This window comes from Saccoglossus kowalevskii, chromosome 8 (assembly GCF_978046115.1).
Source record: "Saccoglossus kowalevskii chromosome 8, keSacKowa6.1, whole genome shotgun sequence".
Classification (NCBI taxonomy): domain Eukaryota; kingdom Metazoa; phylum Hemichordata; class Enteropneusta; family Harrimaniidae; genus Saccoglossus; species Saccoglossus kowalevskii.
Window position 1 is genome coordinate 24,170,290 of NC_140648.1, and position 15,486 is coordinate 24,185,775.

The 15,486-nt window shown below is 34.2% G+C and overlaps 1 protein-coding gene across 1 annotated transcript in view; it reads right to left on the minus strand.

The window, feature by feature from the left end:
- Window positions 1–2,420: 2,420 nt before the first annotated feature.
- LOC102802357 (uncharacterized) overlaps window positions 2,421–15,486 on the minus strand; it is a 36,939-nt gene continuing 23,873 nt past the window's right edge. The window contains exons 14-25 of the mRNA XM_085502392.1: window positions 11,097–11,164; window positions 10,358–10,413; window positions 8,921–8,977; window positions 8,389–8,445; window positions 7,928–8,110; window positions 7,017–7,199; window positions 6,270–6,399; window positions 5,482–5,564; window positions 5,300–5,373; window positions 5,137–5,188; window positions 4,789–4,967; window positions 2,421–4,427 (exon numbers count right to left, since the gene is read on the minus strand). Coding sequence (XP_085358518.1) covers window positions 4,304–4,427; window positions 4,789–4,967; window positions 5,137–5,188; window positions 5,300–5,373; window positions 5,482–5,564; window positions 6,270–6,399; window positions 7,017–7,199; window positions 7,928–8,110; window positions 8,389–8,445; window positions 8,921–8,977; window positions 10,358–10,413; window positions 11,097–11,164 — 1,246 coding nt within the window. The 3' untranslated portion in view covers window positions 2,421–4,303. The remainder of the gene's footprint in view (window positions 4,428–4,788; window positions 4,968–5,136; window positions 5,189–5,299; window positions 5,374–5,481; window positions 5,565–6,269; window positions 6,400–7,016; window positions 7,200–7,927; window positions 8,111–8,388; window positions 8,446–8,920; window positions 8,978–10,357; window positions 10,414–11,096; window positions 11,165–15,486) is intronic.

The following is a 15,486-nucleotide window of genomic DNA, read 5'->3' on the forward strand; positions in this document are numbered from 1 at the left end:
ATGGCATGCATATAGTTTACACAAGTAAAAACACAAAATTGGCAATTTTTTGGACAATTGTAACTCAATAATAGAAATATGTTGTATTTCTATATATATACACACTATATAGTCTTATCAAATGCAAACACATCCAGTCAATCCATTGTGGTCTTGTGGGTCAGTTCTCTACATAGTGATCAGGAGGACCTGGGTTCAATTCCCTTGCCTGCCAATCTTTTTCTCGCAAACACCATTTGGCAATAAAGCTAAATATGACAACAAATTATTTAATTTGCATGACTACCCACATAGCTCAGTTGATTTGTACTATGTCAGCAATGTGAGCGATCGCTGGTTCGAATCCAGTATGTTTAATTAGATTTTTGAATGCTAGTGAAGACAGTGCTCCTATGAATAGGACTTAAATCCTAACTCCTGTGTGAAGACACTCGTGGTACAGTGGACAAGACAGTGCGCTGGGAACTCAGAGATGGCAAGTTCGAATCACGGATTGGACACTCCTACAAATGACATGAAAGACGTTAAAATCATAAACACCGGATTCAAAAACTCAAGTCAGAAAAACAGAACACAAGAATACTACCCCACATGGAAGTCGTCGAAGAACGAACATAGTCGAATAACGAACACAGTTGACAGCTGTAGGTCACGTGCAACAACAGACACGAGGAGCATGGCTGCTCTCCAAATGGGTCCCTTCTTTTGTATTGACCCCCTAAGGATTGCTAATCCCCCTTTCTAACTCTTCCCCCAAAAATAATATATCGCCCCTTTTAAAATGTATTGACCCACAAATTAATGAATATTCATGAGCACAGAAACTGCTACGTCATGAATAAATTAGCATAATTAAAAAAAAAAATTGCATAAAGTGTAGGTACTCCTTCTGGAGCTCTGCCTTCGGTTGTTCTGTTCGTTTACTGCGATCCCGAGTAACGCGATATCCGGAGAGTTAGACCATAGACGCTAAGTGGTCTTTTACAAGTGGTGTACAGCGCGGGTCTTTCGAGCTAGCGCCCTCTACGTTGATCTATACAACAAAAATATGAATATGTATGAATATTCTGGTTTCACCAGTAAAACCTCGTACAGAAAAGAAACAGAATATACACGTCTATAGATACAAAATAAATCGTGGCGACTGTTTATGACATTTATGTGCATAGAAAAAAAATAACAGGATTTCTATGACATTTAAAATACCTAAATTAACCCTCTTTTATAATTGACTGAGTTCAAAGGTTGTATGATGTTCATTCAGACCATAGAATGCATGGTTTATACATAAAAATGCACCAACTCATTAAGCGACCAACATAATTATTACGAGCGTTCGTCTGCGCTTTAAAGCGGGAGGGTCGTCACCTGCGCACGCGCGGGAATTGCGTCCCAAGCGACGATAACAACACACGCTAAAAACGCAAAGGCTCTTATACAGAGGCTTGTTTGTAAACAATAACATGCTATGGCCATCTGACGCATGACAACTCCTTGCTTTAAAGGATTACAACCGGTTAATGTAATCTTGCAAAAAAAAAAAAAAAATTGGATACAGAATAACCTTTTTCATAAACATTTGGCATTTTTTTTTTGGTGAAGATAACATCCTGTCCTGTGAAGACTGACGAAAGTGTTTAAACGGTTGTCCTGTACTCGACCAAATCTCTTAACCTGCAGTTGAAGAGGTGCAAGATACGATTTGAAACTACAAGTTATATTATGGTCGTGGGATCAAGTCCCCAGCAAGGGTCAATCAAGATCATTCACCATCACAATTGCAATGCACCATTGTACATTTATAGTGCAACGGCAAGGCCACATTTTCCCCGACAATAAGAAAGATGGGAAAAACTAAAAAGATAGCACACTCAAACTTTCTGTGAATCATCTTCTTCAGACACAAACACACTAACTATCAACATGTTAGGAACTACCAGTATATTTTAAAGCGCGGTAGTCGTCACGCTGCGCATGTATGAGATATATGGGTCTCATATAAACAAAGATGGCGACTTTGACTGTTGTGCAGATCAACAAGTACGAACTGACACGTTTCCAAGCTTTAATTAGGTAATTTTCATGTGATTGGAAGGTATTGAAGGAGTAATCAGTGTAAGTCGCACCCAGGTCAAACCTTATACTTGTGACTTCCATTTGAAGAGTGCATTGGATTGTGGGAAAATCAATGTTTATTAACACAAATGTCGAACATGCGCAGCGCGACGACCACCGCGCTTTAACAAAGGTTTGTCTTTTGATAAAGGCTGGGCAGCTACAAATGGCTCTCCGGAACACATTAATCTCTTCAAAACAGGAAGAAATATACATAGCTCTCATCGACCTTGATTTAAAAAAAATAGACAAAGTGAAATGGACTCTCCTCTCAAGATTACACTATTGATACATTACAACCAGGATTCACTATAGTGTATATTTATTGACATCTAAGACAAACAAAAAAAATATATCATAATATACTTAAGTAGAAGATGCAAAGTTTTCTATATACAAATATATACATAATTAAGTAATGTTGTAATGGTAAGCTTTGAAAAGACACACATGTAACAGTACAACTAAGTGTTTTAAATTCATCTTCAATATTCAAACAAATTTCACACTAAATTGAATAAGTATCATAATTGGAGGAGACATTAGTGCCAAATATAACTTTCACCTGTAAATAATTTTTTCATCGAAATTGTAATAATATGAACTTTACTATCACATGATTTGTTCGTAAAGCCGGTTAATACAAATATTATCAAATATGCATCATGTTTTTACTAGAAACCTATCATTACTTCACTGTATCAATAAAAAAAAAAAAAAATAAAAAAAAAAAAAAATAATAAAAATGCTTTTTCCCTTTGTATATTTTTGCAATACTTATAAATCAAAATGCCAAAAATTAAATAATTGAAGTACATATTTTTTATGTCACATCAGGAATTGGTCAAAATTACTGAAGAATACATTATTTTCACTTGGAATTAATTTTCGCAATTTTTGCTGAAGGAGTGATTCAGTGAAAAATAAAATCCAGTGAATATACAGTTGTTCCATATTTGACATTCAACTTGTCAAAAATCAGTGAGAATAAATTCCATACAAAACACCCAAAAAGTCTATTCAGCCAAAATTAATTCCAGCTAAAATAAAGTATTTCACAGTACATGCAACAAACCAAAATGACATTTTCAGCATTGTTTATATAATTACATCCTCACAAATCCATCAAATTGGAATGTTCATGTGACAATGGAAGAATCAGTTACATCCAAGTACTTGGCCGGATGGATACATAAATAATTTATTGTTATAAATAAAGCATTCACCACACCGTAAAACATCAAATTTTTACAGCAAGTATTTTTTACGATTTGGACTTTTAATGCAGTTTCCCAAAATATACAATTTATGTTAAAATATTATTTAGAAAGCCAGGGTTTCAAGAAATTCAGAAAAAGTTTTGATAATGTATTTTTCCATAACTTATTAAGATGAAAACGGTTATTATGAATTGACATGGACGGTATAATAATAAATACCAATACATCGGTGATAATAAGGATTCCTTAGTACCGGTATACATTATAGTCTTATAAATATACTAACCTCCCAACATTGTGTTTAATCCAAATTGTGGAATGATCTAGTAAAGCCGTGCTAAAATCTCTGTATTAATTTTCTTTCAGCAGTTGTTTTTTAATTTAATTATTATACACACGGCTGGTTATGGAAATAATGTCACTGTGTTTCTGTCACAAGGTTCATGTGAAAGTCTATAACATTTTCACCACCAGTACCCTATTTTTATCACAAATTCACAAAATGGTCCAGTTTATAGTCTGCACTTTCCTTCAGAAGATTGGGACAAAAATAGCCAATTTTTTTGAGTAAAAACTGAAAAATTGACTCAAATTTGGTCTGGCTCCAAAAGTAGGATTTATTTCCAGAAATATTGAAGAATATAATAAAAAGTGCACAAAATTGAGGGCAAGAAAGTCTTGTGGTGAAAAGGGTAAGGAGTCATGCAACCTCTATTCTGCACAAAAGATATGTACACTACACAGTCAACATGGCAGGACAATGAAACACAACAGGGTCTGAAATCTGAAGAGCTGAAAACTGTAGTTGGTACTTTGCCACTGTAAAAAGATGGCCTTGGCATTCAATATGCTTGGTCAGTATAATTAGTCTCTGAGATTACTGTTTAACCTCTCTGTGGTATACAGGATCACTTATCAATCAAATCATCGTGAAAATGATCAATCAAGTCTTGAGTGGAAAACTGTCGCTATATCCCTAGCATGCTTCTCATCAGGTTCGGTGATGGACTCTTTGTGGGACTTCTTGGTGGAGTTCTCGGTGTTTGGTGAGCACGGATCTCGGTCAAAGTTTTCAATGTTTTACCGGCCTCCCTGAAAGATTACAAAAATAAATAAATAACTTAGGAACAAACTTAATTAACTACAATCAATACATTTGTGACATGTGTCAATACATGTATGATTGACATTCCAATGATTTACTGGTTTTAATGCAGGTTTGGTCAAGGTTTTTCAATCGATATTAAATTTCTTGTTAATTCATTCATGCAAACATCAACACCTCAATGTGGATGAATTATGTGTACTGTAATTTACAATCTTGTTAACATCTTTGACTATTTTATTCTCTAGTAGTCCACTTCTCCAAAAATTAATGATCAACTCCAAACAAATCAAACTATGCACATAGTATTATATACACTTTGGTTGCAGCCATGACTACAAAACTCACCTTGCTAGTGGTCCTTCAGTTCGTTCACGTTCTCTCAAACTTCGCATTATTTTGATCTCAGTAATACCAAGTATTGCAAAGGTACGAATGATATTGAGTCTGACGAATTCACTGGAATCTAATTCTAACATTTCCAATAAGGTACGTATTACTTTGTCACTCTTCATGTCAAGTACACCCTGCAAACAGAAATGGCAACCATTTAATATTTATGAAGCATCGAATTTACATTTCCATCTCGATTTGAAAGAGGAAAATTTTCAATCAATGAGGTGTGAGTGGCTTGAGCAGTCAAATATATGAACGAAAGTGACAACATTTGAACTAGGTATAGCACAGATGACCTACCACAGCTATTGCTCCCTGCGCCCTTATATCGTCATTATCATCTTCAAGTTTTCTATTATTAAACACAATTATAAATATTGTTAGTTTGTTGTATCAACTCATATTAACACCACTTATGTGAATATATTTCAGAGTTTTATGGCGAGTGACTTTGATAACTTACTTTTCTACGACTTGCCATATCCAGTCTCGCATACCCAGACTTATTAAACAATTGGCTATTTCTTTCTGGACTTGCTGTAAGAAAAAATGAAGATACTCAGTTGCCGACAGTGAATGGTGAAATATGAATTATGAAATATGACTTTGAAACGATAACACTTCAAGTCTTCAAGTGACACGTACCTTACTGGAGTCATCCCACAGTCTATGCTCTAATATTTCAAAGACTTCCTCCACATGGTCAGGGTCGCAAACATAATGTGGTCCTAGAAACCAAAACGAGACAAACATGCAGTGATTGTAGTAACGACAAAAAAAAATCAGCTGTACATCTGAGAATTAATTTTATCTTACAGGTGAGGTCATCCTATTCTATCATACTGTACAACCAAGCAGTTGAATGCTTCATATATGGCACAGACAAATTGTATACAGCCATAATACAGTCTCTCTACCACAATGTGGTAATATTATTATGTCACAGCCTGATTCTTATGCTGCACACCTACTTGCAAATAACAGATCAAAAGAAGAGAAGCATTATGGGTACATGTAGTCAGTTGTTGAGAGGTAAATATATAAAAAAACATAACTGCCATCCTTTAGCTAAACCATAAACCCTGTGACTAGTATTAAATGCATACATGTGCATTACACTACATTTACAATAATAACCAGTAAGACCACTTTATAATAATTATATTCACTGAACAGACAAATGTTACAAATAAAAAAAATATTTAGCAGTTGCAAATAGCTAAATTGATTGAACAAAAAGATTTTTGAGGATGTAAAACTGCAGAAAATAATCAATGCAGTTAAAACTGTCTTTACCTAAATTATGGACTTAAAGTGTTTTAGAGCATTCTGAAAATATTTTTCTTTTCTGCTGTTAACATACTATACACAAGGTTTTCTGGAGATAAATTGCAGGAACTTAGGGAGCATTTTTAGAGATAAAAGTGTCTTACCTATGTAAATAAGTAGTCTGGCTGCAGCCGCTCTATGCTTCCATGTACTGGATGATTTTAATTGTTCTAATACAGCTTTAATTATCTGTTGATCACACACATGCATCTGTCTAATTAGGATTTCCAGAGACTGAAATAAACCAATAGAAAGAATAATTTGGTAGATCAAGATGATTTTTCAGTTCATAGGATAGACCTTACTCAGCCAGATGTACCGTTATGATGGTAGAGCAGCCATGCAAAATATTTTTTTTTATAACAAACCAGACCCATTGCTTTTTAGCACATTTGTAATTTTTTATTATAATAATACAAAAAAATGTCACCATGAAAATGAACAAATTTGAGAGGTCCACCCATCGTACTACATTACCAAGTATCAAGGCAATTGAGCCAATAGTTTTCGAGAAGAAGTTGATATAATCATTTTTTTTACCAAAAATGATAAAAATATTTGCTAAAAATAGAAAATTTGAAGATATTGTTATAAAATGAACAAATCTGACAGAAGTCTTAGACTAGCAATGGTGTTTACATGCTATGTAACAAAGCAAATGAGCAGACAGTTTTTAAAAAAAAAAGCCAAAGATAGAAATGTTGACAGACAACAGATGGAGGAGCGGACAGATGGACAGACAACGATGGACAATCTATGATGACAGTGAAGCTAATTATTTCAAAACTGCTCAATCTGTACAATGGAAACAAGAAAGCATTGACTGATGACATAAATTAAGACAATAATACCTTGGCTTTAATACACGAGTCATGCGTCTGTAGACTGTCCATGAGTTTGGATTTGGCTAGAGAGTGTTTAACACCGAGACATCCCAGACATATCGCGGCATTAAACTGAATAGAATCACACACATCTTTAGATTTACAGAAACCTTTCAATACTGCCACCAACTGATGATACACTTCCATATTCTGAGAATAAAAAAATAAAAATATTATGAAATATGAGTATGACATGAGATATTGTAAAGTGTTAAATTTTTACTGACATACATGTTCCCAATTTGGTACATTTGTGGTAGTCTTAAAGCAGGGGAGTCGTCACCTGCGCATGTGTCAGATGGCCATAGCGTGTCAGTGTTTACAAACAAGCCCATGAGCCTTTGCGTTTTTAACGTGTGTTGTTATCGTCGCTTGGGACTCAATTCCCGTGCGTACACAGGTGCCGACCCTCCCGCTTTTAATGTCTTAACACATAGTCTGCTGAAAGTTTCCATGGAGAGTCAAAATAAATGAGACAAAAACAGCATCAGTAGGCAATGTGTTGGCAAATTTATAAACAAATTTTACCCCTTTCAAATTCTTGAACACCAAAGTCAACTTTCACAAAATACACCCAAAAATATATTCCATATATTATTTTCAAATAATAATGTAATACAACATACACATAGTGTACAAATTATTGCCCCAAAATGTAAGAATATTTTTGATGAGGTCTTGAGAAAATGTTGTCAATTTGAAAAAATATGTTTTTTACATGCTTTTTGAATCTATTTTGATCCATATTCAGGATTTGATCTTGAACTGTTGAACTCACTCACTACCACGTGAAAAAAAAACATTGGTTTCTAGATAATATTCAGCTAATCATTTAGTCACATGACCCACATTCGACGAATCACAGTCTATTATCTTACCCTATCCATGTATTCTATGTCTTTGCCTTCCATGAGTGTTATTAGCAAGTCTTGTCTAACCTCGGCGTTACCATGCATCAAGTTAGCAACGATTACTTTAATAGCTGACTCGTCATGGAATCCTAGCGTTACGAGAGACTTGGCCGCTTCATATTTCACTTTCAAATCAGGGTCGCTCTCAATCTGAAGACAAAACACAAACAAAATATATTCACTTATTTAAATTAGTCTATATTTTCAGAAACTTGTGATTTCCATTATTGTGATACACGATGATATGCTTTATTGAATACATGTACTTGGAAGTGTATCTCCAACAGAATCACACGTCAAACAAAATTTGCACTTACATTTCATTCTGGATAATTAAAATCCGACTTATTATAATCATTGACTCGTCTCCATCATTTATGTAATACATGCACTACTAAAAGAACTAATACTGTATTTGTAACACTTACCTTACTTTTCAGTTCTAATAATACCTCGTCATTATCACATCCAATGGCTCCAAGGTGCTGTAAAAGAGAAGAAAAAAAATATTATGTAGACTGCAATGACTGAGATACTTTTCTGTTTATTTAAATACATGATAATTCCACAGGAAAATTTTATAAAACAATTATTTCTAATCATATGAAACCTAAATTTTGCCCAATATACCTACTTAACATACAATAAAAGAAAAACAAACTTGCATCTATAATTTTAGCAGATTCTTATAAAGTTGATTCATATCTAAGTATGGGAGAATATAATTTAATTTGACTTAATCATTCATATCTCCTGATAATATACACAGAATAGGGGTAGTATGTTGGGAGAATGAGATAATGGCTGAAAATATTATATTGTAATTTTAATTCCCCCAAAAAATCAATATTCAGTTCAAGCTATATTACCGTAGTAAACTTGAGCTTATTGATGATTAAGCCCACACCAATATTATGTGATCTACCTTTGATAGAGAAAATTTACAAAATGTCCACTTACTCTGGCTGCATCTCTTCGTTCATGAACTCGACTGGACAGCAACTTGTCAAGAATTTCCTATCAACAAAATAAATATCAGATAAGCCAAAATGTTCACAGGTTCAGATGAGCAACAAAGTTAAGATATTACCAAGAAAGATATAAGTAATTTGAATCGATGCATCAGTATCAATGCCCACAAAAGAGCAGTCGTATGGATGGGAAAAAGTTGTGAGAGTAAAGCCAAAACCTAAGCTATTTAACAATAGAAGTTATACGTTCATGAAGAAGCAAGTTGACAATAACAATCAAAGCTGTAACTGACCTCATAATGCTACATTGTACTACAGTGGAAATCATTTTTAGCTTACCACTTTGATGTCTGACTTGAACGTTTTCATATCAATTTGGTTTTAATGAAACTGTTTTTAATAGCATTGGTGGAATAAACTAAATTATTGCCAAAAAGAAACTAAAGTCATTTAATAGTTGTCATCACTTTAAATTTCTCTCCACTGTGATTTAACAATAATGCTTTTTTTTTTTCAAGTTTTGATAATTTGTTTTTGTTCATCAGAGAGATGAATGTTTTTTATCAATATAAACATGATATGTGGGATAATTTGTTGTGCCTGGCAATAGTTCCAGACATTGAATTCACTTTTGGCTCTCCTGACTTGTTTTGATTGTAAGTACTGATACAAATGTATATACCGGTAGTGGGACTATGTGACAGAGCTGTGTAACTATCTTCTTATCATAATAGTATTATCACAATCTAATGTGTTATCTTGTCATCAAGCATAATGCAGATAAACACAAACACTAGCTATGGACCTTAACCAAGATCCCCTAAAGTCATATGTGAATACTGAATAAATTCACTGTAGAAAGATGACAGTACAAGCAAAGTGAGCAGTCACTATCTCAGACATAAGAAAGATGCTTTCACTACATGAGCTACATATTAAGCTGTATCACCAATCCACAAGATGATATATCAGAAGGTGGTAGGCAAGAAAGATGAGGAAGTATTCAGGCTGGGTTTTGAGCTCACCAATTCAGAGATGGGCATCGTTCCCATGGATTAATTATTCATACTGTCATGAAGCATGAAACTAATAATTTTAAAAGCAATATATCAATATGATTGTAGTCAATATGAATTTTGCTCTTTGGCAGAACTAAATATTATTGTTTTGATAGTGACCAGTGGTAATGACTGACAGCATACTTTCAGCAAGAATCATGTATTAAGGATGGGATTATTATCAATATACTGGATATAATCATGGTTTGCACAATATCTTATTTAAACAGCTGTAATATTGAATGAGACAAATATTCACGAATATCACAACATTTTCTTGGATCTTATGTCACACAGTGTCTGTGACTTTCACAAAATTTTGTCTTCATAATAAAATCTTCTAATCATGAAAATTATGGTACAATTACCTCAACTCTTTTATATTTCAGACTATCTTTTTCCAATTTAACAGTATTCTGGCGTTCTACAAAGGAAGAAATAAAGCATTTGTAATGCATATGCACGTGTCATAATTATATAGAAATATATATGCCATATTTTGTATATTTATATAATGCTTGCATATTTATATAATCAACCAATTCTAAGAGCAGAAAATTTCTAATTCTATAAAAACAGAGCAAAAATAGAGAAACCATAGAAACCTTTTATGGAATGGGATTTCAAACAATTGCTATATACAAATAACCATATTAATATTATGAGGTTATTGCGAGAATACCTCAAAATATGCAAAAAGACAGTACAGAGTATCGACCGTATACACTATGGGAATGTCGAAATCCAAAAAGTTTAGAACAGAATCAGCGAACTTCTTTGTGTGGAGTCCGGTCAAACCCAGGTGGCAGCCATGTTTGTTTTTATTATTAGAGAACACTTATGCGCGTAATCATTCCATATTTGGAATTTGCATTTCCTTATATGGTAGGATGAAAATACCCCATAAAATATCGCAAAATTACGGCACGCTGTAACTTATGGCGTTACAGTGACAGATGTATAATAATATGACCTTCACCAACTTTAGCTAGCCTTATTAGTTACACCCTTTCACCACAATGAATTAGGTATATCAGCTAGGAAAAGTCACTGGTACACGAATACTGAGCATATGCCTCATAAAAGTGTTTACATAAAATAACTTACTTCCATTCATCATTGCAACTATCTTCGAAGCTTGATGATTTGGTCCATCTAGTTTCTGATCGCGGCTGCTGTAAGCGAGAGAAGACAAATATACTTTGTGTAAATAAGATGCGTCACTGATCAAAAAAGAGCAACAATCAACTTCCTGTACTAGTTGATAAGGATTGGTAAATTCAAGAAGGTTTTAGACAAGCAGCCTGTCGGCTGAGATAGCTCCGCTGTTAGCAATGCACATGGCAATTAAAGAACAGAAGATATCATTAGAAAATGAACAAATCTGAGAGAGGTCCACATGTAGTACCTATATGTATAATATATCAAAGCAATTGGACTTGCGGTTTTCAACAAGAAGTCGAAAATATCACTTTTTACCAAAAATTACAAAAATATTCATCAAAATTAGAGAATTAAAGATATCATTATGAAATGAACAAATCTGAGAGAGGTCCACATGTAGTACCTATATATGTAATATCAAAGCAATTGGACTTGCGGTTTTCAACAAGAAGTCGAAAATATCACTTTTTACCAAAAATTACAAAAATATTCACCGAAATTAGAGATTTAAAGATATCATTACAAAATGAACAAATCTGAGAGAGGGTCACATGTAGTACCTATATATGTAATATCAAAGCAATTGGACTTGCGGTTTTCAACAAGAAGTCAAAAATATCACTTTTTACCAAAAATTACAAAAATATTCACCAAAATTAGAGAATTAAAGATATCATTACAAAATGAACAAATCTGAGAGAGGGTCACATGTAGTACCTATATATGTAATATCAAAGCAATTGGACTTGCGGTTTTCAACAAGAAGTCGAAAATATCACTTTTTACCAAAAATTACAAAAATATTCACCAAAATTAGAGAATTGAAGATATCATTACAAAATGAACAAATCTGAGAGAGGTCGACATGTAGTACTTATATATGTAATATCAAAGCAATTGGACTTGCGGTTTTCAACAAGAAGTCGAAAATATCACTTTTTACCAAAAATGACAAAAATATTCACCAAAATTAGAGAATTAAAGATATCATTACAAAATGAACAAATCTGAGAGAGGTCCACATGTAGTACCTATATATGTAATATCAAAGCAATTGGACTTGCGGTTTTCAACAAGAAGTCAAAAATATCACTTTTTACCAAAAATTACAAAAATATTCACCAAAATTAGAGAATTAAAGATATCATTACAAAATGAACAAATCTGAGAGAGGGTCACATGTAGTACCTATATATGTAATATCAAAGCAATTGGACTTGCGGTTTTCAACAAGAAGTCGAAAATATCACTTTTTACCAAAAATTACAAAAATATTCACCAAAATTAGAGAATTGAAGATATCATTACAAAATGAACAAATCTGAGAGAGGTCGACATGTAGTACTTATATATGTAATATCAAAGCAATTGGACTTGCGGTTTTCAACAAGAAGTCAAAAATATCACTTTTTACCAAAAATTACAAAAATATTCACCAAAATTAGAGAATTAAAGATATCATTACAAAATGAACAAATCTGAGAGAGGGTCACATGTAGTACCTATATATGTAATATCAAAGCAATTGGACTTGCGGTTTTCAACAAGAAGTCGAAAATATCACTTTTTACCAAAAATTACAAAAATATTCACCAAAATTAGAGAATTGAAGATATCATTACAAAATGAACAAATCTGAGAGAGGTCGACATGTAGTACTTATATATGTAATATCAAAGCAATTGGACTTGCGGTTTTCAACAAGAAGTCGAAAATATCACTTTTTACCAAAAATGACAAAAATATTCACCAAAATTAGAGAATTAAAGATATCATTACAAAATGAACAAATCTGAGAGAGGTCCACATGTAGTACCTATATATGTAATATCAAAGCAATTGCACTTGCGGTTTTCAACAAGAAGTCGAAAATATCACTTTTTACTAAAAATGACAAAAATATTCACCAAAATTAGAGAATTGAAGATATCATCATGAAATGAACAAATCTGAGAGAGGTCCACATGTAGTACCTATATATGTAATATCAAAGCAATTGCACTTGCGGTTTTCAACAAGAAGTCGAAAATATCACTTTTTACTAAAAATGACAAAAATATTCACCAAAATTAGAGAATTGAAGATATCAACATGAAATGAACAAATCTAAGAGAGGTCTACCCAAGGTACATATACACCAAGTATCAAAGCATTCAGGCTTGTAGTTTTCAAGAAGAAGTCGAAAAAGTAAAACATTGACACGGACGACGACGACGGACAATCACTCATATGACAAGTAACCTGTAGAATACTGTGTGGGTAATATTTTTTATATTGATTTTTGTTGCATTTGCAGCAAATAGTTACCAAACAATGAGAAATCCATAGGATTGAATATACCCCACAGCTGGCTTCACATGCATTGTTCATAGTTCATATGGTGCTTACACCAGGATTTAATTACAGCACCTAGGCGGTATGTGGTTACAGCTTAATGTTCGAGTAATCGCAAGAAATTGACATGACAATAGAAATTCATTAAAGACTGCCACTCCCATACAATTAACAGCGAGTGAAATTCCTGGGATTGAAACATATATTTTGAAGTCACTGGTGTAGGCAACGAATAAATGCAAGTTGACATAAAGACGAGGTAGTTTATTTAATCAGTGGTCAACTAGAGGCTGAAATTATAATTAATTTGTTTATTTCAATTTCTCCTGACGTCAAATAGAATACACTGGTGAAACATGGTAGTAACTGTGGGTGAAAGGATGTTTTGGGGTGTAGTTTACATTGTATATAGAGTGGTAGGGTCGGGTGTAATGTGTTCATTTCCAACTATTATGAAGTCACGTAGAATTTCACTTAATTTATTTTTTCTGACATGTTTTCAAGCATTACATGTGAATCCAATTTTCACTGCGCTGTGTCTCAATAGAGTATGAGGGAAATGACATATTCCCTGGAATTTATTTCAGGGGAAAAATGTTTTCAGTGATAATGAAGTATTATGACAGATACCCTCCCCGTGGCTTTCATTGCGTATGGAAGTTATTTTCACGAGTGATGCGGTGTATCCTGCTGCCGTACTTTCACGAGCGAAGCCACGGGGAGGGTGTGGGGTTCTGTTATTATACACATGTCCCATATTTGATTATTTCATATTAAAAAAAGAACGTGCAACAAACCGGGATAGAAATTTAGATCGGGGAACCCAATTGCCCATTAATATGCTCCAAGACAGTGCTGCGACCTAGCAACGCTTGTCAGTGTAGAACGCGTGTCGCTGTACGTGTGAAAATAAAATAATCAGACGTCTAATTTAAGTCATTGTCCGAATAAATAACTCGTGGATGTTTAAGCGCGGTGGTCGTAGCGCAGCGCGTGTTCGAATTTCATGTAAATAAACAATGTATTTTACACGCGTTGTATACGTCGCTATGAGTCCCATATCGAACAGGACGCGACACGACGACTGTCGCCCTTTAGTTGGGACCACGACAGAACCAGAACTTAAACTGGGCGACTACGATACACGGTTGATGTTGAAGTTAAAAGTTCCTCCACAGATCTGTGCATTGGCAAACATGCCGTGCAACTGCAATACTCCACTGACGGAATGACTTTCGTTGAAATCGGTCGTCGCTGACTCGTGAGCTGCACACTACAACCTCGTTTGTGATGTTGCTTGCTTGTCGTGGATGGACTGAGTCTTGGTTACCGGTTAAATTTTGCTAATTTGGCGTTGGTAATCTTTATTTGGAACTGAGTAACGCCGCAACGTCGCCAACAGAAACCTCATGGTATATCGATGTTGATGGTTGCGGCTCCATATTAATCGGAGATTTTACTGCGGGTCCAGGCAGCGGGTGGATCTTCCGAGAGCCCTTCAAGATTTATAAAACTCAGATTCCAGGTGGTCAACAAACATTAAGTTCTTCCAATCCTAGCATTCTATGTGATGTACATCTAACATGCCAAAAATGATGGTGAACGATTTGAACCTGACAAAAATACTTGAAATAGATACCAGGAAGGGGAGGGGGGTAAAAGAAAAGTTATATAACATTTTATTATTCAATAATTTATTAAAATACATAAGTTTGTCCAACTCCCTGTGATACAACACCTCAGACATAGCTCATTGTACTCGGCTTGAGTGTGGGCAAAAAGTTACTATTTGAATTTTTGATATCTGTTTTCATTAATGAGAAAGTTGACCCCGAAGTTAGAGTAACTGTTCAGCAGGAATGGCTTTTTAACTCTTCTGTGATTTTTTTTTGGCTTGGCTGATTTTGTCACGGTTCATACTTGACAGGCAGGTCGTACCATCACTAATTGGAAAAACAATCCTGACCCACCGCTACCATGGCAACAGCCAAAGTCTTGT